Source organism: Scomber japonicus, chromosome 21, assembly GCF_027409825.1.
Source record: "Scomber japonicus isolate fScoJap1 chromosome 21, fScoJap1.pri, whole genome shotgun sequence".
NCBI lineage: Eukaryota > Metazoa > Chordata > Actinopteri > Scombriformes > Scombridae > Scomber > Scomber japonicus.
The window spans coordinates 20762334-20790007 of record NC_070598.1 but is presented as its reverse complement, the minus strand read 5'-3'; the positions used below and the strand labels follow the sequence as shown (position 1 = coordinate 20790007).

At 42.1% G+C, this 27674-nt stretch overlaps 1 protein-coding gene across 1 annotated transcript; it reads left to right on the top strand.

Moving 5' to 3' along the window:
- The first annotated feature begins 768 nt into the window (after positions 1-768).
- On the top strand, positions 769-27674 carry mkxa (mohawk homeobox a). The gene is made up of 6 exons (XM_053342660.1): positions 769-944; positions 3375-3534; positions 6399-6552; positions 10337-10714; positions 25505-25538; positions 27403-27674. Exons 1-6 carry the CDS (start codon positions 769-771, stop codon positions 27608-27610), a joined length of 1110 nt encoding a protein of 369 aa, XP_053198635.1. The 3' UTR covers positions 27611-27674.

The window sequence follows — 27674 nt, the reverse complement described above, 5'->3', positions numbered from 1 at the left end:
AGCATGCACTGCACGACTGTCCTGTGGTGACTTGTCTGTTTTTCCAGAAAATAAAGTGAAGGATTATTAAATATATAAGTGAGTGAAATTGTGCCACTTGTTGCACGGAAAAGCGGATGAATAAGAGAATAAACAGGCTTTAGTTGAACTTGAGAAAAAAGGTTTTACGCACGACTAAAATTGAATTGATTTATCCACATTTGATCATAACCACTATTCTTTTTCATTTTATGATTTTCTTGATTCCAGGAATATTTTTTCTATGAGTTGGACTCCTAACTTATGACACCTCTTAGGATTTTTTTAGGCTTTGTAATTTTACACTTTGTTATGAGCTGGACTCACAGATGCAAACGTTTACATAGAACGACCTTATAATGACGCATCACAACAGCGCAGTTACGTACAGTCCGCTTTAACTCAACACAGTGCAGGCAGTTTAATCAGTGTATTGTACTAGCAGGCATATGGTGCAGAGTAACCTAATCCTTCACGCTATTATATTATGATTTATCCGTGATGTGCGTGTTTTCCAGGAGAAATATTAAAAGCTTATCTGGAAATGATTTTTTTTTTCTGATAATCATGACACATTTTCTTTTGATCACCACCAACTTAAAGCTGATAAATGTGTGTGTCATTTAGTAAAATCTACTCATTTCTTTCACAGGAGAGACACGGGGACACTGTGACACACCCGAGGAGATTTGTTTTATTTTTTTATTTTTGCGCAACAGAGAAATCGGAAGGGGGAATATCTGGCTAAAGATGAACACCATTGTGTTTAACAAGCTGAGCAGCCAGGTCCTCTTTGAGGAGAAGGCGAAAGAGGTCGAAATGAGCAGCAGAAATTACCTAGAAGTCATCGACGGGCAACATCCAGACCTCCTCTCCAGCAACCAGACCATCAGAGACAACCAGGCCATCAGACACAGGCGGAGCGGGTATGTGGAGCATTCTGCTGTGTGTTACGCTGCTGCTCAGCATGTGTGGCTTGTGTTAACATGTGGATTAACCGGAGTGCGGGAAGCCCCCGGGGGGGGGTTACTGATGAGGAGTGCTTGTATTTCACGGTTATTTCACCCAGCGCAAGTTAGAACAGCGAGACAGTGAACAACAATAATGGACTTGATGTCAGAGCTCAAAGATTATCTCTCCACCTTCTGCGCAAAATTAAGATATGAAAAAAATAATGAAGCTTAGATAAAGCTGATTGGCTCAAATTCCTATTAAATAATTTTGGTGATCTGCTTATATGAGTACAAGCCGTCTTGGGTTATTATAGATTACTGTTGATTCAACTTTGAGTTGATAAAATAGTTTCTGTTGCTGTGCGTAATTATGCATCTGCCCACAAAAGAACACATTTTACGCGCGGCTAGATATCCTCAAAGAAGCTCGTGCACTGCTTGAAAACTAAAATTTATACTTTACACCTCGAGGTTGAAACCCCAATTTGATAATCCAGTCTGACTTTTCTTCATGTCTCTACAATGAAACAGGATCTGATAGATCAGAGAATTCATATTTAGCGTTTCCCAATCTGCTCTTAATTTAGGTGTCTGTGTTCACACCTAATCTTCAAATTAATAAGTAGGTCAGTCCTGTTCAGTAGCGTGTGTTATAGAGGTCTCCATCTGTTTCCAATAAATAAATATGCCCTTCAACTTTCTGTGTGGTCTAGTCAATCACATAAATGTCTAGTGTTTTTTTTTAAATGCTGTTTTATTTAATTTAGTTTTATTTTCAGTGACAGGGAACAGGTGTAAGAAAACATCAAGCCCAACTATTTTTTGTTTATGCACGTTTATTGGGAGCATATGAGAGAACAGAGGGGATAGCAGTGACCTTAAAAAGCCTCCTTAAGGAGGAAGCTTCAGTAATCAGGAGGAATATTATGAGTAAGTGAATTAACAGGAGTGTAAGGTGCCGCCTTGAGGGCAGCATCAGTGCTAATGAAGAACATTAATTATCAATCAGAGGTGTGTGTGTGTATGTGTGTGTGTGTGTGTGTGTGTGTGTGTGTGTGTGTGTGTGTGTGTGTGTGTAGTGCAAAGAACACGGAGTAAAAATGTACTTTAGGATGTTCATACCGATCTAGATTACAAGGAAAATATTTGTAGAACATGAACCTCAGGCAGACTTGAGGCTAGACTAAAATATGTTACATCTGCAGTGAGTGGAGCTTTTTGGAGAGATAAAGGGAGAAGCGGAGCACAGCACCATACTGACATCTACAGGTTCATAAAACCTGAAGCTACAGGTGAGACTGAATCTCTCACAGCTCAGGAAAAACAACAGACACACTTCAATAGAATCGAATTCAATATATCTGTATGGATTTAAAGGGTGTCTGTGTTTCTGGATAATGATTTTATAATGATTTGACCTTGTTTTTTAGTTGTTTATCTCTTAGAGTTTGTTATACAAGAGCTGACAGGAGCTGCTCTCACCACGCTTGCTGCACTGTGTGTTTTTCATGGTGTATTCTTATCACTGTGATGTTTTTGTAGCATCCTCTGGACATGTATCAGAGTTCTTTTCTGTAAAGGGAAAAACCAGAAGTATAATTTCTTCATTTTTGTTTTGTTTTGTTGTCAGTCTCTTGTGTGGTGGTTTGGCTGCAGCGTTGACCCACGCTACATTGTTCTTGATCCACTCCTCCTGGGTGTGAAATGTTAATCTTTCAAAAGTGCAGGCCTGAGCAAAATGTTTTTGTTTGTTTCATTGCGACGTGTTGGCGGTTTGCGGGTTACGCAATGAAAAATAAACTGCCAGTGGCCGTAGTCTCTCTCTCTCTCTCTTTCTCTCTCTTTCTTTCTCTCTGGACTCTGTCTGCTTCTCTCACTTCTCTCGCTAAACCTCTGTGTCTCTCCCTCCTTTAATCCAGACTCTCTGCAGGGCTTCGGGTGAGAAAATTACATACTGTATAGTGTTCACTTTATGTGTCATGACTGACTAATTCAGACAACATGCCGGTCCACTTAGGACTGCACTTGCAGCTGTGTAACGTTGTTTGGTTCTCTTTAATAAGCAACATCATCCTAATTCTCTTTTATGAGTTTTAGCCTAGATTTTCTCTCAATTTGACGTGCAAATTTTGTCTGTGTAACATTTTGAAGCTGAGGATGAAGTTACACATGTCAAATCATCCTCTATTCTGCATATGCATTTATTCCTGTGCTCTTATAAAAGAGTGGAAATAAAAATAATACATGTAAAAAGATAGAAACATGACAAATAGCCAAGGTTTGGATTAAAACTGCTGCCAAAAATGTGTCTAAATAATGACATATCCATGCATATCTAGGTTTTCTATGTGCATTGTATTAATATGTTTCCTGGCTGACATGATCCTCCCTGTTCCTCCTCAGAGGTCGGCCCAGCGGCGGTAAAGTGCGACACAAGCGCCAGGCCCTGCAGGACATGGCGCGGCCGCTCAAGCAGTGGCTCTACAAACACAGAGACAACCCTTACCCCACCAAGACGGAGAAAATCCTGCTGGCCCTCGGCTCACAAATGACCCTGGTGCAGGTGAGAGCGAGCTTTTACTAGACTTTACTCTCTCTCTTAAGCTGCTGGTCAGGTGCAAGAAGAAGAAAAAAGTGATATTGAATAAGTGAGGGAATTCATAAAGTAGTCGTGAGTGCAGGGGAAAAAGGAAAAGAAGGGGAAAAAAGAGGAATTATTTCTGCGGTTGAGTGTCTGTCTAATCGGCTCTGAAAAGCTGGATTTGAGCTTGAATCTGCAATTAGGGGGCTGTGAGCAGAACGTGTTTTTACATCTTGAGCTGTTTATTTTACAACACTCATGCAGCAGGGAAATATTATTTCCACCTTCTACGAATGCAACAGTTGGCATGGAGGTTGTTTTTTTAAACATTTCTCACAAATACAAAAATATGAGTGAAGTTATGAATAAAATGAGGAGTCATCCAGGTCTGTGGTTGCTGACATTTTTGGCTTTTACAAAAAAAAAAAAAAAAAAAAAAAAGGCACTTGCTGACCCGTGACACAGATACGTTTACGAGCTGTAAGCAATCCAACCCAGAAAGTGATTTTCTTGTCTTGTATTGTTTCATTTGAACACATTTCATACAGCTTAGATATTTCAACTATTCAGTATTTCACATGAAAAACTGAAAATAACCCACTTTATTTTTCTCGTATTCCTTTCTTCACCTCAAAACCTCCCATATTTAATCACGCAACCTCCTGGAAGTCCAAATCCACAGGTTGGGAAATGCAGATGTTGGTTTTCTACATATAAGCTTCTCCTATACTTCCAGTTCTATTGCACCCTCTACTGATAACACAGGACTTCACTTGACTTTTCGGCAACTGTAAAACTGACCACTGAGAGGATAACCCGGCGGTGACTATGAGTGTGTTCTGTGTCTGGCACGTGCAGCTGTGTATGTACAGTATCATCTGGCTGACAAGGTCACTGATACGGCCTCAGAAAGTCTGCGGCGGCTTTTTCGGGCCGCCAGCCACGATGCTTAATCTGGTTCTCATTTTGGGGCCTGATGGAGCTGTTTGTTTTGGTGAGGGTGAGCAGAGTGCAGAGGAATGCTTTGTGTTGGACACTGGGATGCTCTGAACACACACACACACAGTCACACACACACACAGTCTCACACACGTATATATTTAAAGCTAACACCCAAATACCAGCAGGGGTGTCAAAGGTCGACGGGTGATTTCTTGAAATTGAGTGAGGGGTGATGACAGGTGGGGTGGATGAAATAATTAATGATTTTCATCGCGCTGTATGACATGAGGGAGGTTATTACAGAGATTTGTAAGTGAATCTGCAAGTTTTACTCCATTTATTTGAGATTTTTATGCTTGTGTTGCTGAAAGTGTCTCTAGTGTTGAAACAGAAAGTGAAAATAAACAGAGAAATGAACCACAGCTGAAGTAAGATAGTAGTAGTTTCCAAAATTTTAAAAATGACATAAAAGGTGAATATTTTTAGATTGTGTTTTTTTTTAATTCTTATTTTCAGACTAATTGATAAGTCAATTAGAAACACACACACATTAGTCCTAGATGGCACTATTTTCTTTGCTTATCCAGTCACGGCAGCTCAGGACTACCCGCTTCTTCCACTGTTTAATCCAGACAAACCACGGCCGCCTCTGCCAGCAATGTAGCGCCTATCACGTCTTTTGCATCACATCATTTTCCCCCCTTGGAAACACCCACCTGGCACCGCATGTTTAAAGCAACTACTGTAAATCTATCATGTTTAAGCGCAACAGCTCCTTTTTCCATGTAAACGTTTTAAATTATTACTTTCTAAGTCTCCGCTAATAGCTCGGTGCCATCTCTCCATCATCGTCTGAAACTCCTCCAGGCCATAGCTCGCCTGCCGTGCCTGCATGCCGTCTCTTCTACGGTACATACAGTGCAGACAGGATACGGGTGAAAGAGCCGGTTTGGCTGCTGTGTCCTCTTCTTTAAAAAAAAAAAAAAAAATCTCTCTAGGTGTCATCTGCCATCCTCCTCCTCCCTCCTTCCTCCCTCCCTCTTCTCTTCTCTCTCACCTCATTGACAGCCTTGATTCCTCCAACCCTCATTAGCGAGCCGTCCTACGCCTCGCCTCATCTCACCTCGCCTGCCACCCCCCCCCCCCCCCTCTTCCATCCAAAGCCACATGTACTAAGATGCCGCCTTCCCCCTGGTGTGCCACAGCGCTGGGCTTTAGACAAAAGGGGGATGTGGGATGGTCTCAGTTAACGAGAAACACGATACTGAAAGAGAGGATCAGAAAAATAAGTACTCTAGCATAAGGCCCCCGTCCCAGCCCCTTCATAAGCCGCTTGAAGTCTATTGAGCATGAAAAGTTATTCTAGTATAACATCTAATGGTCTCCTTTCCCAGTGAAAGGAAGAGCGCCGGCTCAAGTGTCTTTTTTATTGCATCTTGAAGACAGTGTTGGAAAAAATTTATTATTGAAGGGAGGCTCTGTGAGTCCAGAATAAGCATCGGGGATGTACATCTCGGTTGGAACATTACTTAATGAAACGTTGCGTTCGCTGGCCGTCCGGCGTTGGGTGGGTGTTAAATGTTTCTACATAGCGTTGACATAGAAAAGATGCATGCTTTGGGTGTCTCTCCGGAGCGTCTGGGATGTTTCTTAAAAAGTGAGTCTGCAACCTGACTCTGTTTCTGTCTCCTGCTTTTGTCTCTCTTGGTTTTTCTGAATGAGAGCGATGGCAGGAAGAGAGCAGACGTTTTCATAAAGGATAGTCTTTGTTTTGCTATGGATGTGGAGGTGTTTGGAATCAAAGCAATAATGTGTATATATTTGCCCGCTTCCTTCTCCTCTTTTCTCTTCTCTTCTCTTCTCTTCTCTTCTCTTCTCCTTCTCCTTCTCTTTTTTTCTCTCAGGTCTCCAACTGGTTCGCCAATGCCAGGAGGCGGCTGAAGAACACGGTGAGGCAGCCAGACTTGAGCTGGGCGCTTAGGATCAAGCTCTACAACAAATACGTGCAGGGCAACGCCGAGAGGCTGAGCGTTAGCAGTGACGACAGCTGCTCAGACGGTACGGCTCGGCTACAGCATCTTAACAGCATCTTCACTCTTTACTTTCCAGTCTGAGTTTGTTAAAAGTGGAGCATTCCTATTCTCCCTCCCTCCCCTGATCAAATCTGAACTACTAACATGTGCAACTGCCCCGAGGCTGCCGAGAACTTCATGTTCACTCGAGGACAGAGAGCTGGTGATCATTTAACATCATTTAAGTGCTTTTTTTTTTCGGGGAAATGTAAGAAATAATAGCAGACAAGTTTTAAAGTTCAAAGACTGAGTGATGCAGGATTTGGAAGATATTTTCTCATTTATCTCACAGCCACTTGCCAATTAAATGCCACATTTAATCAAATAAAAAATATCAGTTATTATATTACTAATTGTAATCATGCTTTTACTTTGAAACATAATGAAAGATATTTTCTGCACCTCTTGACCCCCCTTAATTTAGCAAACAGAGAGTTTTCATTGGCCTCTGTGTAAATCACAGTGTTAACTGAAGTAATGAGGGCTTCATTTTGCTGATTATTACCCATTTGTGAAACCTGGTGATATTGTTTTTAGACCGTTATTATATCAGTTGATACTGTGTCTACATACATTTTTCTTCCTCTTCTACAGTTTGCTACAAATTAATTTAACCCATCAAATTAAGAGCACTGGTTGGTGTCTGGCCCTCCAGGCAAAATTTAATTAGCTGCTATTTTTGGTCCATTGTGTATACATGATGGACATTTGAAGGTGAATGTACAGTACATACAGTACACAGCAGGGTGAACAGAGTGGGTTAGTGGGACCTCATGATCAGAACAACAGTAGATTTTTGTCTTTGACCTTTAACCCATCTTATTTAATGCTGCTTTTAATGGTGACATAAGCACTTTGGGCTTACTTATCTGCTCTATTGTAACCTGCTGCTGCTGAGTCTATATGTCAAATTTAACCAAAAAAAAGCATTTGATTGGCAGCATTTAACATAGGTATACTGTATATTTAATTATGATGGAAAACTTACTTCCCCTATATGTTCCCTCCATCAGTTTGATGGATGATCAGCTCAAAGATATCACATCATAATGGCTCAGACTGGTCACATAGCCTGGCATGAAACAGATGCTCTTTGTACAGAATGACCGCCTTACATCATCCTTCATGCGTCCCTGAAATTTGAAATGTAGCATAATAACATGAAAAGGAGCCAAAGGCCAGTCAGACTGCCTCTCTGCCCCATCCTGAAGCAGCTTGACGCTGAGCAGAGCCGTGTTCCGGGTGTATATACGGTAAATGGCGAGCGTGCGACCCGGCCGAGAGACGCCGAGGCCGGCGGGCTGAGACACGCTGTCATTAAGACACCCCGCTGAGCCAACCTCTGTCTCCCAGCCTACAATTGTAAATGAGTAGCTCTCTGTCAGCCGTGTATTTATTGCAAACACATGCTGATTCTCAAGGGAGCGACTGTCTTTTTTTTGTTTTTTTTTCTACTCTCTGACAGCACAGAAAACATGGTCAGGAAACAAAAAACAAAAAAAAAATCATAAAACATACACACTCACGTAGCAGAGAGTGAACAGAAAGGAAGAGCGCTGTGGTGTCAGTGATCTCTAATTAAATTTTTGGAGGAGGAGGAGAGGCCAAACGTGCGGCTGAGAGAGGAATGTGTGCATGGTGTTTGCACTGTGTCCGCCACAGGCCACGGTACCACCGGAGGCTGTGTATATCTCCCTGACTCTTCTCCCTGTCACATTATGGTTATGAAGCTGTCCGCAGCCTGCTCCCACTTCTGACCAATACACTAAAAGGCCCTCCATTATTTTTAAAGCCTATGCTTTTGTTCCAGATGCTATTTATGGGGCCAGACCTGACCCCACTGACCCAGCATACATTCTTCTTACTGTTCTCAAAGGGTCCAGCTTGTTCTGTATCAGTAGTATACCCAGGAGAAGATGTTTGGACGGTGGACGTTGATGTAACACGACACCGCCGTAGGATCGTATAGGTCAGACTTATTATCGCGTGTGTGGTTTTAGAGAGGATGCTGTAGTGGACGTTCAGATGTAGCCCTTTTATCTGAGTTCTCCCCTCAGACAGCACAGACAGCAGGAAGGGGAGCAAGTCCGCTACCTCCATGTGTTTCTGATATGTGGGAGCCGTAATTTTAATTTGGCCCAGACTGAATCAAAAGTCCAACCTGCCCAAATTACAAAATTACAGTCTTGGCAGAGACAGTATCTGAAAGTGAACTTCTCCTTGATTTCCCCTCCTGCCAGAGGATATCTGGTTTTTCAGTACGGTGTTTTATCTCCCCCCCCCCCTCCACCCGTCCACCCCTCCACCCAACCCCCGCTCCTTTCATCAGGTAGGGATCCGTGCTTTAATTCAATCTCTTCGGCAGAGCAGAGCGCCCTGGATATTATTTATTTCTGCAGGGGGAATCGAGGGGCAATGTGCTTTTTGGATGGAGAGAGGAAGTAGACTACCATCCGTTATGGTTTCGGTAATACGTCTAAAGTCTCAGCTGGGTTTTTTCTGCTCTTGAGGTGATGCCAACGGGAGGGCGAGAGCAGCCAGGGTGAAATCTCCCTGCACTGGTATTTAGATTGAAGATTAGCTCATACTAACCAGACTGAATCAGTCAGCAGGGATGAACATGGGACGCACAGAAGGTAGAAAATAATCGAAAGTACAGAGACGCTTCCTGAAGAAAACCCATGTGATTGGATGACATTATAGACATGTGAGAACTAATTGGAGTGAAGGTTCTGGCTGAGTCACAGATGTAATGGGAGAGGACTTTTATGCATTACGGTATTGAACTGTCATCACAGTGAGCTTATTCACAGTTAATCAGCGCAACAGTGAGTACTTTGAAATGCGAGTGGAGTTTGTAGTGTATGATGGCGTTATTTTATAAATACAGTGGTTGCCTATGGGGACTTTCTTTACCAATAAGAAAAGCACACATTTATAAAGAGTTACACACGATTTGACATATGAATCATCTTGGTAGCATTGAAACTGTATGAGGAGACACAAATCCAGATGCAGAAAGTTAAAGTCGATGTGCTGGGGGTTTGGTACTGTCAGATATGATGGATTCTGCTTTTCATAAACTGTTTGTTGTGCAGATTTTTTTTTGATTTTTTTTAACCGAGTGCCAATAATGTTGAAAGTTAGTAGCGAAATCATTGGCACTCAGCTTAAAAAGACAGCACAATCCATCATATCTGACAGCATCCAATCCTCGGCACTTAGAATTTAAGTTTCTGCCCTCAGAACTAACAGATATAAATTATCTTTCATATCCTCAACTCTGTAAAGCACACATTGCATCAGCACATCTCCAAACATGCCTCTTTTTTTCTCCACTCACTTTTTCTACTTCTACGTGCTCACCTTTTACTCCTGCATTTATGTGTGTTTTTTATGATGTGTTTATGTACGTGTGGTTTTTTTTATCTCGTGTGTCTCGCCCCGTGTTGTTGTTTTTATTGCCGCTGCGGCAGAACCAATTGCCCCTCGGGGACAAATAAAAGGTCTTGAACTTGACATAAAATGTGTCTATTGAAAATGTTGTTTTTCATGAAATAGCTCAGGAAACTACAGTAAATTATACATGCATCAGTATGTGTATGTAGAGTAAGTAGCGTACATTGTTTTTGAGTCACAGGTGAGCAAAAAAAGAAGGAAAAATACAAGAAAATACTCTTTTCTGTGGGTATTTATGCACTGCTGTTATTCTAAATCTAAAAATCTAAATCTTTTTCTTTTTCATGGCTTTTTCTCCATCATGGTCTCAGATGGGGACAACCCTCAGAGGACACAGAACCGCCCCGAAGAGCTCAACAAGCCCATGTACCAGAGTGTCATCAAGAAGGAGGGCTCCTCCATGGTGGGCATGGCCATGGGCATGGGCATGGGTATGGGCATGGGAGCGGGGCTGCGCTCGGCCGCCGAAGCCGCCTCACTGGCCGAGGACTACGTGTCTCCGCCCAAGTACAAGAGCAGCCTGCTTCACCGCTACCTGAACGACTCGCTGCGCCACGTCATGGTGGCCAACGCCGTCATGGACGCGCGCAAGAGGAACCACTCCGGCTCCTTCAGCTCCAACGAGTACGACGACGAGCTGCTCTCGCCGTCCTCCTCTGAGGCTGAGGCGAATTTTGTTTATCGGGCTGGTAAGGAGCCACATTTCTTGCATTCTTTCCCTTCGAGAGTCTCCCTCACACACACGACATACTTCACTTTTGTTCTTTTTTTGTCCCCCTCCATCTGCACATTTTGTTTTAATTCCCGCAGCTGGTCCATTATTTCCAACTGTCTGCTCGCTGCCTCTCTTCCTGCCTTTCTTGATATTACACTGCTGCTGCCATCTCACACTGTTCTCTCCTGCCTTCTTACTTTTTATTCGGATGGATGCAATTACTGTGACAACTGAAATGGAGATGCAAGAAGTCCCAGAGTCTTAAAACTGTGCTTTATTAGATTTAAATAAGGCCCTAAGCATGTCAAAAACACACATACGTTCCCATACACACAGCACAGGAACTCATGTAGTGTGAAATTCACACACTCAAACACAAACACACACACACACACGCAAGCACACTGGCTGTCTCTCACCCACTCCAGCCAAGTAGAGAAGGAATTCCCCCCAGCCGGCTCCTCTGACCAGGCTCTTACAGGCCAGACACAACAAGGCCATGTGGAGCATGCTCACTTTCAGACTACTGTTTGGCATGCTTTGATCCTGCCATGAGGTCCTGCTGAGAGAGCCGGGGCAAACGGGCTGTGTGTTTATGTGACGGCAGACTGCGTGTGTATGAAACATTAAAGCACACGTTTCTTTTTTTAGACAAAGTGAAGTAAAAGAAAAATAAAAAAACAGATTAAAACATGAGTTTCCCCTCTTCAGTGGCAGCATAAGTTAAAGAAGTTAATGCCAGTGATCTGGGCTGCGTATCTACTTTACATTAGCGCTGCTGATGTTTTTCCACTCGGTGGAGTTTGAAGTATCCCGGCTCGTTTTCCTCCTTTTAGGAAAACACACTCGCTGCCATTAATTTTTTACAGAGTAAAAAACAGCATTGTACGAAGATTTCATCAACCCTCCTGCTTTTATTCTTTCTTTTTTATGCCTTTTTAAATAAAATGTTTTCACATCGGTCAGCTCAGTATGTTCCGCTCTGTGTTACTGTGTCCTGGCACACAGCGAAGTCTTCACAAGGAAGTAATCCTTTAAAAAATGTCGCCTTACAGACTTACTTTCACGTGTTTTTTATTTAGGTCATCTTTGTTGGACGGCACTTCCTCCTCCAGCTAGACTGTAAGCTCTCAAATTGATGAAAAAAATAAATAAATAAGGTGGGAAAAAAAATGGAATACAAATTGCAAAATGATTTGGGGAAAATGTAGATTGGATGTCGACAGGAATAAATGGGATATAATCACTGTAAAGCATCGCACAGGAATTCAGTGGAATCTTTTATAATATCTTCATAATATCCAATCCAACTTTAAATCTCATTTTCAATTTTCAGCCATTTCAGAAACGACTTCTTCTGACTTCAAATCTTGATACGATGAATTAAGTAAATGCGCCCCCGAGTGTTCGCTTCACTTAATAGATTAAGATAAGTATGATTAGTATGTCAGCAGACTTCCCAGCATGCATTCAAACTCCAAGGATCCTTCTGTTTTTTTAGTTTGAAGAAGAAAAAAACAACGCTCAATGGAAACTTATGCGTCTTCATAAATATGTGTTAAATTAAGTCACAGTTGTTTCCAATGTGAAAAACAATGAAAACACTCTGAACCATGGTGAAAGTTTGTATCTGCTTCATTTGCAGCCCTTCACACTTTACATTCACACTTTTAATGTAACTAAATTCATATGTTGTCTCTGTAGTTTTACGTTTGATTACAGTAATCATGTTATTTGCACATTTTATAAGCCAGCGGTGACTTGTGTTTAAGTAGAACCAGCTTCACAATGTTTTACAGTGATCTAATTGACACCGATGTTCTCCTAAGCGTGTAGAATTTGGTGTCAGGCTCTCGCGGATCACACAACACCGCGAGGCTTTCGCTGTGTTTCCGAGCTGCGAACAATCAGGGTCAGATCTGTCCCAGTGTTCTTCTTCAGCTGAGAACACAGAGCCTTTGTTCAGGTGGACTTCATAACCAATACAGTAATGTTTTCACATTCGGTGTCGGCACGGACAGGACCCTGAGGGGGAAGGATTTTGAAGGTGTAGGTGATGGAGTGACGGAGGGCTTTGCGGGGGGAAGAGCAGGGTTATTTTTTTTTATTGTGTTCCGTTCAAAGCTCCTCTTCATGGACAAATGTGTTTCATATTATCCGAGCGTGAAGTCGTCTCCGCCGGAGGGTGGGGGCGTGTGCGTGGGCTCATATGAAATGCATCAACGACTGCGACAGTTACAGTCCTCCTGATCGAAAAACTTAAAACCCTGTGACCTGAACGAACGTCAGGCTTATTTCACACTGAAGCACCTGCTGGGACTCACAGATGGAGAAAGAAAGAAAGAGATGGATAGACCAAGAGAGACTTGTAACTCCCTCTCTACCAGACTTTAATAAGAGAAATCCCCAAAAAAAGGATTAATTCACCTGGCTGGACTGCTGTTTTTAATAGAGAGTAACTATTTTATCTCTATGGTTAATATAATTTCTTGGCGCTGACGTCTCCCTCTTGGATTTCTTGGGCTCTGGCACCTTTACAGAAGTGTTACTCTGTTACATGCAACGAGAAGCTTTTGAATCCACACATGGAAAGTTCTCGGAGGCGGTGTTGACTCATGGGGAAGAACACCTGCCGGGCCCTCCGATCCGATCGGTCGGTCGCAGAAACGAACAAAGAAAAAGTGGAGAAAATGAAATTTTAATTCCACATCTGATCTCGCCGATGCAGACAGAACAAATGAGAGAAGGGAGGCAGAGAGGAATGGTTCTAAGCTCGGGTTTGCATCATTTCCTCAGCAGTTTTTCTCCTCTGTGTGCTGCACATTCCAGATATTTTTTCGTCGTGAACACATTCCTCTTACTTTTTCTACAAATACTTTTTTTTGTGTTTTTATAATCAGAGAAAAATGTTTCCCTGAGAAGCACATTTCACATAAATCTATACTTTTATCAGCTATACAGGGGAAAGAAGACAGAATAAATCAGATTTAAACTCTCTCTATGTTCCCCCCACTTTCTTTTTGACAATGACAAAATGTCTGACATTTTCAGTCAGTAGGGAGGAAAAGAATTTGAACTTGAGAGAAAGAATACAAACGGTGTCTCTTGGCACATTCTTTTACCGAATTCCTGCCTGTAAAACAGTTGTGATTGGTCAAAGCAAAAGTGGCGTGCCTGGCAACCATCATCCCATTGGCTAAAAGTCCATTAATGGGCCAGTTGGCTGTTGTGGCCGCAGCCTGAGCCCACAGTGTTATCTGTGACTACAGAGGGCAGTCAGACGTGGCAGGAGATGGAGAGTGTAGATTTACCCCAGTGGAAAACTAAACTTCTGCTGGCTTGAAAGGACTCACTTGCACACACACATGCACGCACGAATGTACCATTCACAGGCCTCATACAAGCAAATGCACACACACGTCCAGTACAAACACATGCAAGCACACACACCTACAGTCCAAAGCCTGTGGGGAATTTCATTGAACACAAGGAGCAGTAGAATTCCATCACACATGCCAGGCGTTTCATGCCAAATTACCCTTTAATGGGATATTAAATGGCAGGAATGTGGCTGAATGTTTTTCTTCTTGCTCGGTACCAGATTTCGCCCCGTCCGATATCATATAGATCATTATACGCCAAATAAGTCCCAATGTTTCTGTGGATGGAGACTGAGAGATCTCGGTCAGACATTTTACACGAGGTTGACAGTAGTAAGTTTACTCAGGTTCTCTCCTTTATGGATTCTGGTTGCAGCTGAGTACAGTAGCCCGATGGTGAATGTAGGGATCCTGCCAGTGCTTCTATTGATGTGGAAAAGTAGCGATAAGTGGAAGCGAGCCAGTGGTCGGCAGCAGATTTCATGACTCTTAGAAAATAGCCTCTAATAAATTAAGTTAATGAATATTTTTATAATAAACAAGACAGAGAGACTGTGCTTAGCCACAGTAAGTACCGCCTCACATTGGTGCTTTGAGCGAAATGTGGATTGCCAGTATGCTAGCATGTAATAAGTCAATGGTAGTCAATGTTATTTACCTTTAGTGTTTCAGCATTCAGGCTGTAGTCAGGGAACACAGGGGAGACCTTGTGTTCTGCTAACTTTGGGGTAAACCCCCTTCACTTCATATAGTAGGTGGCAAACAGGACTTGAGGACTTGGCTTGGGTTTTGAGGAGTTGTGGCATTCATTTTACCTACAAACTATAGCCTGTATTATTTATCGGAAATTTGACCCCATGATGGCACTACATGCAAGGTTGCACTTGTACCCCAACTGAAGTGCATGTCTGCCAAACAACTTTTATTTGTTTTCTGATTGGATGATGCCTTCTAACTCCATATTTTGTTTTGGACATACAAGGTTTCTGACAGTGACCATACTTATCAACATCAAGAGAGTAGGTCAACCTTTGTGTCATATTTCTGTAGAGCAAACACATTTTTTCCTCCTATCATTGAGGGTCACTTACTGCTCAAGGGCCCCTGGGTACTTGCCCAGATTGCCCGTATGGTAGATCCAGCCATGGCTAGATAAAAAGTCTGAGGATCACTGACACTGAAAATGATGATAATTCATCCAGAGGAGGAAATGTATCTGTAGTAAATGTCAATCCATCTAATAGGTCTGGACTGAAGAGGTAGACAATTGACAGACCGACATTGCTATCCCTTGAGCCATGTCAAAAAATACAGTTTCACAAGGCATCTGTAGTATTTTTTTCGTCTACTTTGTCAGTATTTGACTGGTTATTAAGACTGTCGATAGTCAACAGCCACGCTAGCACTTCTGAGAGGCTGCACAGGGACAAACTGTGTCTGCTTTGAAAGTTTCCAATCAAGCAGTATCTGATTTAGAACTTTTTGGCCATCCAAAGCGGCACAGTCGCCTTTATTTTACAGCACTAATGTGACTTATTTCTAAGTCAGGTGCAGTTTAACACGCGGTTTTCTTTTAAATATGTTCAACGAAAACAGCCGTGTTTGACAGCAGCCGCCGAGATCCTGAGGGCCTTTCAAATTAGGCCACGGTGATTGCCAGACAGTTATTGAATCCTGGAGAGTTCAGTGGCACTTAAGGAGCAGCGGAGTCGTCCAGGTGAATGGAAGAAAAGTAATCTCACTGTGGAAAAAAAAAATAGAGAGAGAAGAATGTTTGGATTTCTTGTCTTGGGGTAGAAAGGTAGAAAGGTCTGATGGTTGTGAATGATACAGGGAGAGATTTCTATCATGACTGTTTTCATATTTTCGACTAACAAGATATACTTAACTGGATTTCCTTCACCATTAATGTTTCTCCTGTGTCGTTTCCAAAGAGGAACCCAACTGTGATGATTTATACAGCAGCGATGTTGAGGGATGGTGCATGTAGTGTTTGATTTAAGACTATGATGTAGCATTCACTGGCCGATGAGCAACAGTGTAATTTACTGTACACCACAGAGCAACGGGAAAGACAGTGCTCGACGTGGGTCGCTCTGTGACAATGAGCCACTCCCGGACAGTGATTGATGAGGACTCTTCATCTTAGGAATCCAGAGATGTGGATACACTGGCTACGATTACCTCTTTCCACAGTTTCATAGGAAGGGAGAAAGGCAAGACAGAGAGAAAGAGAGAGGGGGGGAGTGAGGAGGAGGAGAGGGGGAGATGTTGTTCCAAGGCAGCGGCTTTTGCCAAGACACACTGGGTTCAGATTGGGCTTTAGGAATCAGTGTGGAAGGGATGAGAGGAGGAGAGGGAGGCACTTGTTCCATCCAGATCTAGAGTTGAGTTTCTCCAGCAGTGGCCTGTTGGGAGAAGAAAGACAGCGTGGTGGCAGTGACTAAGACACACAGAGGCTGTGGTTGGAAGAAATGAGAGTGTGTGCATGTGTGTGTGTGTGTGTGTGTGTGTGTGTGTGTGTGTGTGTGTGTGTGTGTGTGTGTGTTGTTATATATCTTCTCACTAAGATAGGGAGATCCACCAAAGTGAAAACAGTTGGCCAGGCCTCATTTTGCTAAGAGGCTGTTTTAGGAACAGGATAAATTGGGCTGGGAGTAAAAGGCTAAAGGATCAGTTCACCCAAATTTAAACAAAAAAACCCTCAAAAAAACATTTATTTGACAAAAACAACTTAACTTACAAGGGAAAAAAAGCTTTAAAATCTCCTCAATGATACACAAACTTTTGACTGGTACTATATACTGCATATATATATATATATATATATATATACACATAGTATTTATTTTAGATAGATAGATAGATAGATAGATAGATAGATAGATAGATAGATAGATAGATAGATTTATTGATCCTTCACTAGACATTGCTTAGTTACAGACAGCCACACATAACATCTCTAACTATCAATGGAAAAACTAAAAATGTGTTTTACTAAAAATACCCCAAAAGTTGTACTGAGATATGTAATGAATAATAATAAAATAAAGTACCAGTAAAAGTGCCCTGCAGTATCTAAAAATATCTAAAGGATGCAAAACCTAAAAAACCTGTGTACACAGCACACAGTTTTGATGTTTGCTGATGTTTCCTCTGATTTGACATTGTGCAAAAGTAATTTAAAAAAAAGTACACCATGTTTTATATGGTGTACTGTACAGTAAATAAAATGGACCTGAACAAATCTTGTGGCACTCTTGGCCCGTCTTCAAGGCTCCCCGTAGGCAGTGAGGTCTGTAGATGGCTCAGAGTAACCGAGCCATTGTTTCTACAAAGTTAACACCTCAAAACCTCAGCAAACAAAATGGAAACTATTTAGGGGAAGAAGAAAAAAACATTAGAAAAAGATTAAGTGTGTCATAAATCAGTCAGTGATGGTTTAACAAGTGTAAAACTGCAGTCGTCACGTGTGTGAGTGTGTGTGTGTGTGTACTATAGGAGACAATAGAATCCACAGATACATAACACATGTGTCTGTATGTGAAATCATCTTCCACCACTCTTAAATCTTTTTTTTTTTTTTTTTTTTTGCACTCAGTGTGGAGTCTTTAGTGAAGCATAAGAAAGACTGCGAAGTGTCATTCAGGGTGTGGCAGGTCCAACGGTGGGAACGACTGGGAGTTGGCAGAGGTGAGGTATAATCCTGGCATTAAACTGCGGTGCAGCTTCACGCGAATGGAAAGGTGGATAAAAAGACAGAAAGAGGGAGAGAGAGAGGAAGAGAGAAAAAACCCTGATGGTGAACCTCTGTCATTGGAAGATGGGTTATTGGCTTCCGACCACTAAACAGAGGCTGGGTGTGAGGCAAACAGAGAAGACAGCAGCAGACTGAGACAGTGTTCATTCTAGCCGTCATTCTGCGGAGAAGTGTTAACAGACAAACATCGGCACAGACACTGTTTATACGTAACTCCCTAACATAGAACTGGAAGAGTGCGGAATAATGAGCCCTCTCAACCTGATCGTTTTTTAAAATCATCAGCACGCCAAGGCTTTTTGGGACACACACACACACACACACACACACACACAGGTCATCAGATTCAGAAAACACAGCTGCCTGCCTAGTCAGGGAAACCGAGCCGCACTGCCCTGCTCTGTATAAAACACAAATTGTTTCCATTTTAAAAAGCGAGCCGTGTCTAGAACAATAGGCTGCCATTGTGTTCCCACGGGACGGAGGAGGGAGAGAGGTTTAATGAGAGAGCAGAGGTGTGACCTTGCGAGGACAGAGAGCACGCACACACAGAAATCCCCGAAGAGTGTGAGAGGGCAATTCAACCTACCACTGTGAAAAATTGCAACATAATGATGCAGTGAGTGCACCGCAAACATATCATTTGGCCTCCAGCTCCCAAAAAAAAGGATATTTTTGGGCACACGAAAACATTTAAAAATCCGAATAATGTTTACTCGTGGTTTCTGCTTCTTTTTTTTTCTTTCTCTTTTTTTTTTTTTTTTTTACTAATCTGTGTGTTTTTGGTGTTTTTTCGCAAACAACAGTCATTCATCCCGGAGGATGTTGCCGGGAAACCTGCGATGAAACGGTCCAGCAGAGAAGCAGAGAAGCAGAGAGGAGTCACGCCTGTTTAGTCTCTCTCGTACCTGTTCTAATATCGAAATCAGTGATAAGGGGCTCATCTGTTCAACATCAGGGCTGTTTTTCCTCCAGCGATGCGTCCCTGTTGTGATGAAGTCAGAATTTGCAGTGTGAGCTCTCTGATCCGCAGATACTATCGCCGTCTCATTTTCAATCTTTTCAGACGATCATTTTCATATGAATCATCAGTTGTCCCGCCAAATCTGAAACCCCGCTCTTCTCTCATGATGATGAAGTTGTTAGTTCCTATTTTTTTTTTGTTTTTTTTGTTTGTCTGTTACACCCTGGCAGCCTGCACACACACACCCACACACGCACATATAAAGAAGATATTCACACACTTCGCCTCGACAATGTATTTACTTCTTCGTCAAGACGCTCTTCTCATTTTGGCTGATTTACGGGGGCCCTGATTACACTCTGTTTACTGGCACTCGTAAACACAATGACAACCTGGCAGTGTTTAAACATCTGAAACACTGTTATTATTTCTTCATCTAGCAAGAAGACACAAAGCGTAATCCTCGTTGCTGGCTCTTGGTTATCTGCCCCAACCGCAGCCACACCAGTGTGTCATCTGCCGGGCAGACACGGAAAAAGAGCAGCACAGAAAAAGAAATGCAGCGGATAGGAGAGGAGAGGAGAGGAGTCGTTTTTTGGGCAGTGGCTCAGAAACTGCCTGTGTCAGCCTGTGTATGTACTCTTTAATGGTGTAAGAGCTAATTATTCAATATTTTTTTAAGTGATGAAAGTGTTGTCAGGGCAAATGGAGAAGGCATTAAATTCACGCCGTGTATGATGTCTTTGGCTAACTGAGTGGAATTGACAGTTTGGTTCTTTGGAGCCTCAGACTCAGACATATTCACCACCCGTAGAGACAGAGAGAGAGAGAGAGAGAGAGAGAAATGGCTGGGAGGGGTAATATAACAGTAGTGTTGGCAGAGTGCACGCCAGCGGAGTGCCAAGGCATCTCTAACTTCATTTACAGACTCTTCTTGACATTATAAAAGGCACAGATCATTTGAGAAATATATAAAAGATAGATCTGGAAAAAAAAGCTCAAAAGCGTGAGCTCTCACTCTGTGGCTTGGATTTCTGTCAAATCAAAGATATCATCAATAGACGTCGCCCGAAGCATTCGTCACTTCCTCTTTGGTTGGGGCCGAAAGGCTTGGCTAAAAAAAAACTAGTCCGAGCAGCACACGTCTGCACATTCAGTAGATTTAATGTGACTTTACATTTTTTAAATTGCACCTCATGAGACAGGCATTCCTGGAGGTGAAATCAGATGATACATTTTTTGTCCAGCGTTGCATTATGACTGACCTGTGATGACAGTAACTCCTGACTCATCCATAGATCTTGATCAGGGCCTCCTAATGGCTTGATGATCTGTTCTCATGTTGACCGGTACTGCGGTTGCACAGGTCAGCAGCGAGCAGATTGGCGAGTCTGCAGCAACCACTCTGGTTTTCATCAGGTGGTTCAGCGGAAATCAGCTTAGCTCATTTCCTTATTGCAACAATTGAATTTGGGTCTTACTGTGTGTGTGTGTGTGTGTGTGTGTGTGTGTGTGTGTGTGTGTGTGTGTGTGTGTGTGTGTGTGTGTGTGTGTGTCTCTAACTATTGATCTTCCTCCATTGGTGGGCTAATTTTCTTATTCTAGTCGTGGTGAACTTAAAAAAAGACCTCATTACACCTTCAGCCCAGGAACATAAAACTTTAATACCACCTTCTAATGAGTGTAAAGGGTTTAAAAGTTGTAACTAAGGGCTTAATTAAGGGTTTTTAGAACAGCTCATGGGTTTTTATTGTGTTTTTATAGCTGAAGGGTATCTGGACCATTCAACCACTTATTAACATTTACATCTTACATCTGTGGAATTGATCATTTATTTTAAAAACCTTTTATCAGAGACTTATTGTGGGTGGCTACTAACTTTTGCTGATTGTCTTGACATTTGTCAATGACTTAACGACATTTATAAATGTAAACTTTATGATTTGTTAGCAATAACTTGACTATTAGTGACTCATTAGCAAGATATACTTTTTACAACCTGACAACTCTTTGAGTATTCTTATTAACGACTTTTAACGGATCTATAAAGCATCAATAAATAGTTTATCAATCTTTAATAAAGCCATACGGTACAAGCTTAAACTGCTTGTAAAGGGTGCCTTATTAGAAAATGGTAGCAAATTTTCTCTACTTTTTTTAACTGATCTTTACAGTCTGTTAAAATAATCCTAACTCGACTCAAGGTACACTTGCTACGTTTCTAGAGCTTTAAACTAGATCTCATGTTCTTCATCAGCAGATGGTTTTGGCTAAATATGTAAATGTGTTAATGTCTTAATAACAGGCAGTTGTTGCTCATAATGTGGTAAAGCTCGCAATCTGACGTTGATTAAAGATTTTTTTTTCAATCCCAAGTTTAGGACTGAATTTCCACATTCAAGTTCCTAAAGAGATAGTTTGACATTTTTGAGTTAGTCTTACTGGCTTTCTTGCTTAGAGGTAGTTGAGAAGATTGATACCACTCTCATACTTTAACATTAACTGTAAAGCTTTTGAGCTCGGTGTTAATCATTGTAGCTTAGCATAAAGACTGGAAGCAGAGGGAAACAGCTAGCCTAGCTCTTTCTAAAATTAAAAAATACACCCACCACAACCTCTAAAGCTCTGTTTTACGTGTTGTATCTCGATGTCCAATCCATACACAAACCACAATGAAAAAATAAACAAGTTGCAGTTTTATGGGAAGTTATGCAACATGCGGAAAGACCTGGAAATCACTGCACCTGGTTGCTAGTTGCTAAGATATAGTTACAGCTGTTTGTGTATGGATTAAACAAACAAGATAAAACATTTTAATTGTTTAAACATTAGTGAGCTTAAGGTGTGTTGGTTGGGGTATTTTTGAACAGCCTGGCTAGCTGTTTCCCTCTGCTTCCAGTCTTTATGCTAAGCTAAGATATTCAACTCACGGTTCTAGCTACAGAGCTAATCCCTACTCATGAGTGTTATGGATCTTCTTTCTCTTTTCTCTTATTGTTTGATTTTTTAAGCATTTTCTTCTGTTTTTTTAATGGTTGTGGTAATGTTGTAAAGCCGCTTAGTGTTTCTTTTTTTCAACATGGCAATGTGTGGAGAGTTGACACTTATTCCCAGTAAATTTAGACGAGACCACCAGCTAAAAGCCTGCCACGCACTGTAAATCTAATATAAAATGTGTGCGTGTTTGTGTGTTTATTTGTCTGTGTAATTTAGCCCAGCCCTTGGTTTGTGCAATGGGGCCTGCATTGTTTATTGTTGTATGTTGCTAACAACAGCAGCAGATGGTAATGATGATAGTCAACCACTCTCCTCCACAGTCATCTTAACAGGTGTAACCTCATTCCCTTTTCTAATTTGTCAGCCCCTGCTTGTTTCCCCTCATTTTCACCAAGTTTTCGTTAAGACAAGTCAGAGGTTTTTTCCTCTCTCTCTCTCTCTCTCTCTCTCTCTCTCTCTCTCTCTCTCTCTCTTTTTTTTTTTTGCCCTCTTCTTTGCTCTCCCTCCATTACCCCGCGGTGATGTTAAGTGAGCTAGTATTTTTGGACTTCCAGCATGACTCCAGAAACCATCAGACTTCTTAGCTTTCCCCTTTGGCGGTCCGTGAAACCCCACTGTCAATGAAGCCCAAAGGCAACAGCAAAGTGGACTGAGTGTTCAGTAGCAAAGTAGCAAAGCAAAAAAACCTAAAAAAAATACAGAATAAAGAATGAGAGGATAATAAAAAGTCCTCCGTGATTTACTGGCGATTAATAGAGTCTTTGGCAAAGCCATTGTTTTAAAAAATCTGACTTTTAGATGTTTTAGGCACAGGGCTTTGGAAATTGAGTTTTTGTGAACAGTGGTGCATTTCCATTATCCTGGGGTCCGGGGGTTCCTAATCGCAAGGAGGGGTGTCCCAGTGCAAGAGAAGGTTCTGGGTGTTAAGGTAGCTTCTCAACTTGCTAGACATTTTTATAAAAAACAACAAAGATTTTGCATGTTCAGAATGGAGCATCTGGACAGTGGCTGTCTCGCACACACTGGAAACACTTAAATCTGTGGATGGAAAGACTCACACATTGCACTCCACAACCCACAGTGACTTCACAACACACGAAAAGCCACTTTCCCCCGCATGTTGTTTGTCTTTGATGTCACTACAGTAGACCTTCTTGCTGCTGTCACCAACAAATTCATATGCCAAGCATCGTGGCAGTAAACACAGAGCTAATATATCTCGGGGGAACATAAACAACACATGACAACAGTGTAATTGGCCTGTAATTACAGCGCTGTGATTATGGAGAATGGTGCATATTTTTTAATCAGGACCAATCTGCTTTTGAGCACTGGCAACAATCAACAGAGTAGATGGAGATAGAGTGCAGATAGGATGCCTTCACACCCTTCAAATATCTGTCTGATTTTCGAAGTTTAGGCCAAATAACTGCAAAATATCAAAGTTTTGAAAATGAAACAAACAGAAATGATGAAAGAGATGGATAATATCAAGATCTTTCGAAAACAGCCTTTGAAATTATGGAAGAAGTGCTAATTCTTGACATAGCACAGAGTTACACTTAATTAAAACAGACAGGAAACACTGCGTTTATTTTGGCCGGGCATGCCTGAGAATGGTCAGTCTCAAGTACCTGGATCAGGGGGTATTACAGCAAATCGCTGCGGTGAGAGGTGTACAAGTGGAGGACAGAGGATGAGGGAGGGAGGAATATCAATAAAGGAGAAGGACTTGCTGATAAAGGGAGATAAAGACTGAGAGAATGATAGGACAGCAGGGAGTTGTGGCCAGACGGGAATGTGAAGATTTTTGTTGGAAGGCTTTGACTGACTAAAACCGAAAATCTCATTCTGTGGTTTGTACTTTTGGGTTATCATGTCCTCATCTCCCTCTCTCACACGTGCGCACACATTCCTCACTTCTTCTGTCTAAGAACAATCAACAGGAGAAAATTTTTAAGAGTGAAGTCTACCTCTCTCTGTGGAATACACCTATTACAGACCGAAGGGGGAAAACTACAGGAAATTTCATAATCAGGGCCCAAGCCTTGCAAACCCAGTACTGTCAGCGTGGGTCACGCTACACAGGAACATTTTTGGAAAACAAGGCAGAAACAGAGCAAGTTGTTGGGAATAATTAGGCACTTATGGCGGCTTGCAAAAGCCTGAACACTGGATCCAGATCTTTGGAAAGTCCATAGAGGGCTTTGGCGAGGTTAGAGGTGACAAAGCAGAACGGTAAAATCTCGTGTGTTCTTTCTCTCCAACGCTGGAGGAGTTTGGAGTTTTTGGCTCTCCCTCTCTGTGGCTGTCTGTGACGATGCTAAACTCCGGACACAGTGTCCTTGCGCAACCTTTTCCAGTCCCTTCTAACAATCATGGGAATGAATTCCAGTGAAAATGAAGGGTGCAGATTTTCATTAGCAGGAGGGAATGCTCAGGAACGCCCGTCGATTGTTGTGTTGCGGTAACGGTGGTGCGAGGAAGGGCTTGTTAAAACGGCAGTTCAGGTTTAGACATTTGCTTAAGTTTGGGAATGTGGTGTGGGGGGTGCAGGCGACTGGGTGTCCCTGGGTGATGTGTTTGTGGTGGGACATCTGGAAGGTTGATGAAAAAATCACATGCAAGAGAGCAGAGACTCATTGTTTCACTTAAGGGGGACATGCTGTAGGTATGACGAACTCTTTGCTACCTTTTGGGCTAAATGGAAATTTCAATTTGCTGTTTTTTGAATGTTAAGTCAGCAAGTCATTTATAACTGGTCAAGATTGAACTTCTTTAAAGGTCACAGGGCCTTAGCTGTGTGTTTAGTTAACTTAAAGAGAGCGCCTGGAGGCTGCACAGCTAGAAAATCCAGATGCTCTGCTCTCTTTTAATGCCTCATGAAACGCCAAGCCTGTGTCATCATATTCACTGCTGGGCAAAACTCACCTAGAGCTGGACTCAAGACAGAAGACAGGTTCAGTGCAAACACACAAACTAATAAACCCCCTCCTTCACCCACCCACACACACATACGCACACACACCGACGTGCGCATGGTCTTTTTCTAAGAGCATACTGAAGTAAACACACTGGTTGCCCTGAAGAGAAGTTTGGTTTCATTGTTTAATGACTTTGCTATTCCCCACTAATGTTTTACATATGAGATAAAGATTGCTCCCATTTGAAGAGAAAAAAAAAGAGAGCAGGCATCCATCTTTCTCTCACTGACTCACTTTCTGCCTTTTCATTCCCACTCAAATCTTTTACGCTCAGTCATTTTCAATCTGATTTCTTCAGACAACTCAATTACGTTGGCTGAGGCCCATTTGTTTTTGAACAAAATATTAGAGAATGGAGTTTATGACTCATAAGCAGCATCTTTCAACTCAATCCTATTAGTCACCTTGTTTCTTGACGGCTTCATGCAAAATGTCCTTTTTGTCCAGAATCTGAGTAAAGAGAGAAAACAGAGCAACACATGTTTGCACAGGACATAGTGTACACAGACGGACCTCACACAAAACCATGCACACACACACACTCACTCACTCACTCACTCACTCACTCACACACACATACACTCCTGAGCCTGCATGTTTCAGCTAGGTTACAATAAATCCTCATTGACCCCAGAGAACTCTGCAAAATTAACCTTTTTTTTTCTTCTTGTACTTTCAGAAACCACAGACCATGGATCAAGTAAATGTGACAAGTAAGTGGACGTTTTCTCTTAGGGACTGTACGGATATTATTGGGGTGAGGAGGGGGGCTGAACCTCATGTCTGACTTTTGAAAAAAGCAAGACTCTCCTCAGGTTTATTAAAGGAAAATTCCGCTTTATTTGAACCTGATGTATTTCCCATAAATGTGGCAGTTGTCTCTCTATGTGTCCTGCCAGCTTTGCTCTCTGCATCTCTATTATTTGAGATTCAGGAGGTTCAGGTTGAGATTTGGGTGAACAAGGCTTTTGTGTGTAATGACGTCTATCTTAGTAACCTCTGTCAACCTCCCACTACCTTTTGAAATAAACATGATGTTTACATGAATCGCTTCAACAGTTTGTGTCTGAGTCTTAATGAAAGTAAACAGAGGAACTAGCCGCCTGTAGCAACATTATGGCTAACTGGATAGGGAACTACATCTGAGGCAGTTTTGCTGGCAGAACCCCTCACATATTCATCCATGCACGCTGGCTTGTTTACATGTATGAGACTTTCACAACTGTGTAAGGAGTGTAAGGAAACTTAGAAAGTGTAATGATGGATTATCCCATGGACCTTTACAAGGATGTGAGTCATTTCACTTTGAATGACCAACCGTAATTCTTAGAGGTGGAGAACACAGAGAGGAGACAACAAGGCCATCAGTAAAAAAGTCAACGTGCAGTAAAGGTTACCTCAGAGAAACTGCTGCTGTTACTCTGGTCACTGCTCTCCTGAGAGGTGAGGAGGAAAAACTTTTCCTTCAGTCGAACCTGCTGCTGCCAGACTTAGAAAATTTAGCAGTGTCCACGGGTGAGAGTAATCCCAGCTGTGTAACTACTACAGTACACATGGATTTACGGTGTTTATCAGAATTGGTGTGCTGGACATCGTTTCACCTCCGTAGAATCAACTGGAGGAAAAGAGCGAATCCGGCTGGACCCAAAAGTTCAGCCCCACATTGTTAGGAAAAATGCAATTACAACATAACTATGTAAGGAATTAGAGTATGTAAGTATCTATCGTCTAGGGATAGTCTATAAAAATGTAGTGTTCATCTTGTCATGTTATACTTGAATTTGGAAACTTGCACATTTTATTTCATCTACTAAGTTACTACCTCTCTAGCACGAACAGATGCTGAGCTATGCACTACCTCACATGCACTGATGTGTAAACTGCCGCAGATGTACTTACCTATGCAGTAAGCCACAGTGCTGCTACAGGCGGCTAGTTCCTTTGCTTACCTTTGTTCAGACTCACAAACTTTTGAAGCACTTCATGTAGAAATCATGTTTATTTTTAAAGCAGTAGGAGACTCACGGAGGTTGCCCGGATCACCGTCGATATATGCGAGGCCTCGTTCACCTGAATGTCTGGAATCCCAATAACGGAGCGAAGTTAGCAGGACACATAGAGTCCCTAGTGCCAGATTTATGGGAAATACATCAGGTTCAAATAAACCAGAATTTTCTTTTAATATTTACTCTGGACCTTCTGCTTGGCCCAGAAAGAAATTGCAACATCCTCCTCCCTAATTTCTCAACTCAAACCTGGTTTCAAGACTGAATTGTCCATTTTTTTTACTTCAGCTCAAGTTTCACATTAGCAGTGGAATAAGCAATTGCAAAAAAATGTCATAGTAACTGTCACTGATTAAGAAAACAGGAGACTTTCCCTTGTTCTCCTAAAAAAATTCAGACCACTCTCCATAACCCGCCCCCTTTTCCCCCTCCCCCTCTCCTAATAATTTTCATACAGTCCCTTACCTTGCAGTGCAGATCAAATAATTTCTCTTCATTTATTAGAAGTTGAACTTGACCTCTAACTCTCCTCTGTTTTGTTCTTTCCTGTGCGTGATTGCGTGATCATCAGTGGAAGCGGTGGCATCGGAACTGCGCAGAAGGAGAAGGTGAAGGGCAAAGACGAGACGTACTGGAAGGAGATCAACGCCGCCATGGCCTTGACCAACTTGGCGCAGGGGAAGGACAGCGTCTCCGGAACCACCAGCTGCATCATCCAGAAGTCCTCTCATATAGCAGAGATCAAGACTGTTAAAGTGCCGCTGATGCAGAAATATTAGCCCCTGACGTCATTCTCCCGTCTCTCTATGCAAACCAGCAAACATTCCTGTTTCAGCAAACTCG

Bases quoted from the DNA above. Each gene is read 5' to 3' on its own strand.
- mkxa (XM_053342660.1), top strand. From the start codon at position 769: ATGAACACCATTGTGTTTAACAAGCTGAGCAGCCAGGTCCTCTTTGAG. The intron at 945-3,374 runs GTATGTGGAGCA...GTTCCTCCTCAG, and splicing joins ATCAGACACAGGCGGAGCGG to AGGTCGGCCCAGCGGCGGTA. The intron at 25,539-27,402 runs GTAAGTGGACGT...CGTGATCATCAG, and splicing joins GGATCAAGTAAATGTGACAA to TGGAAGCGGTGGCATCGGAA.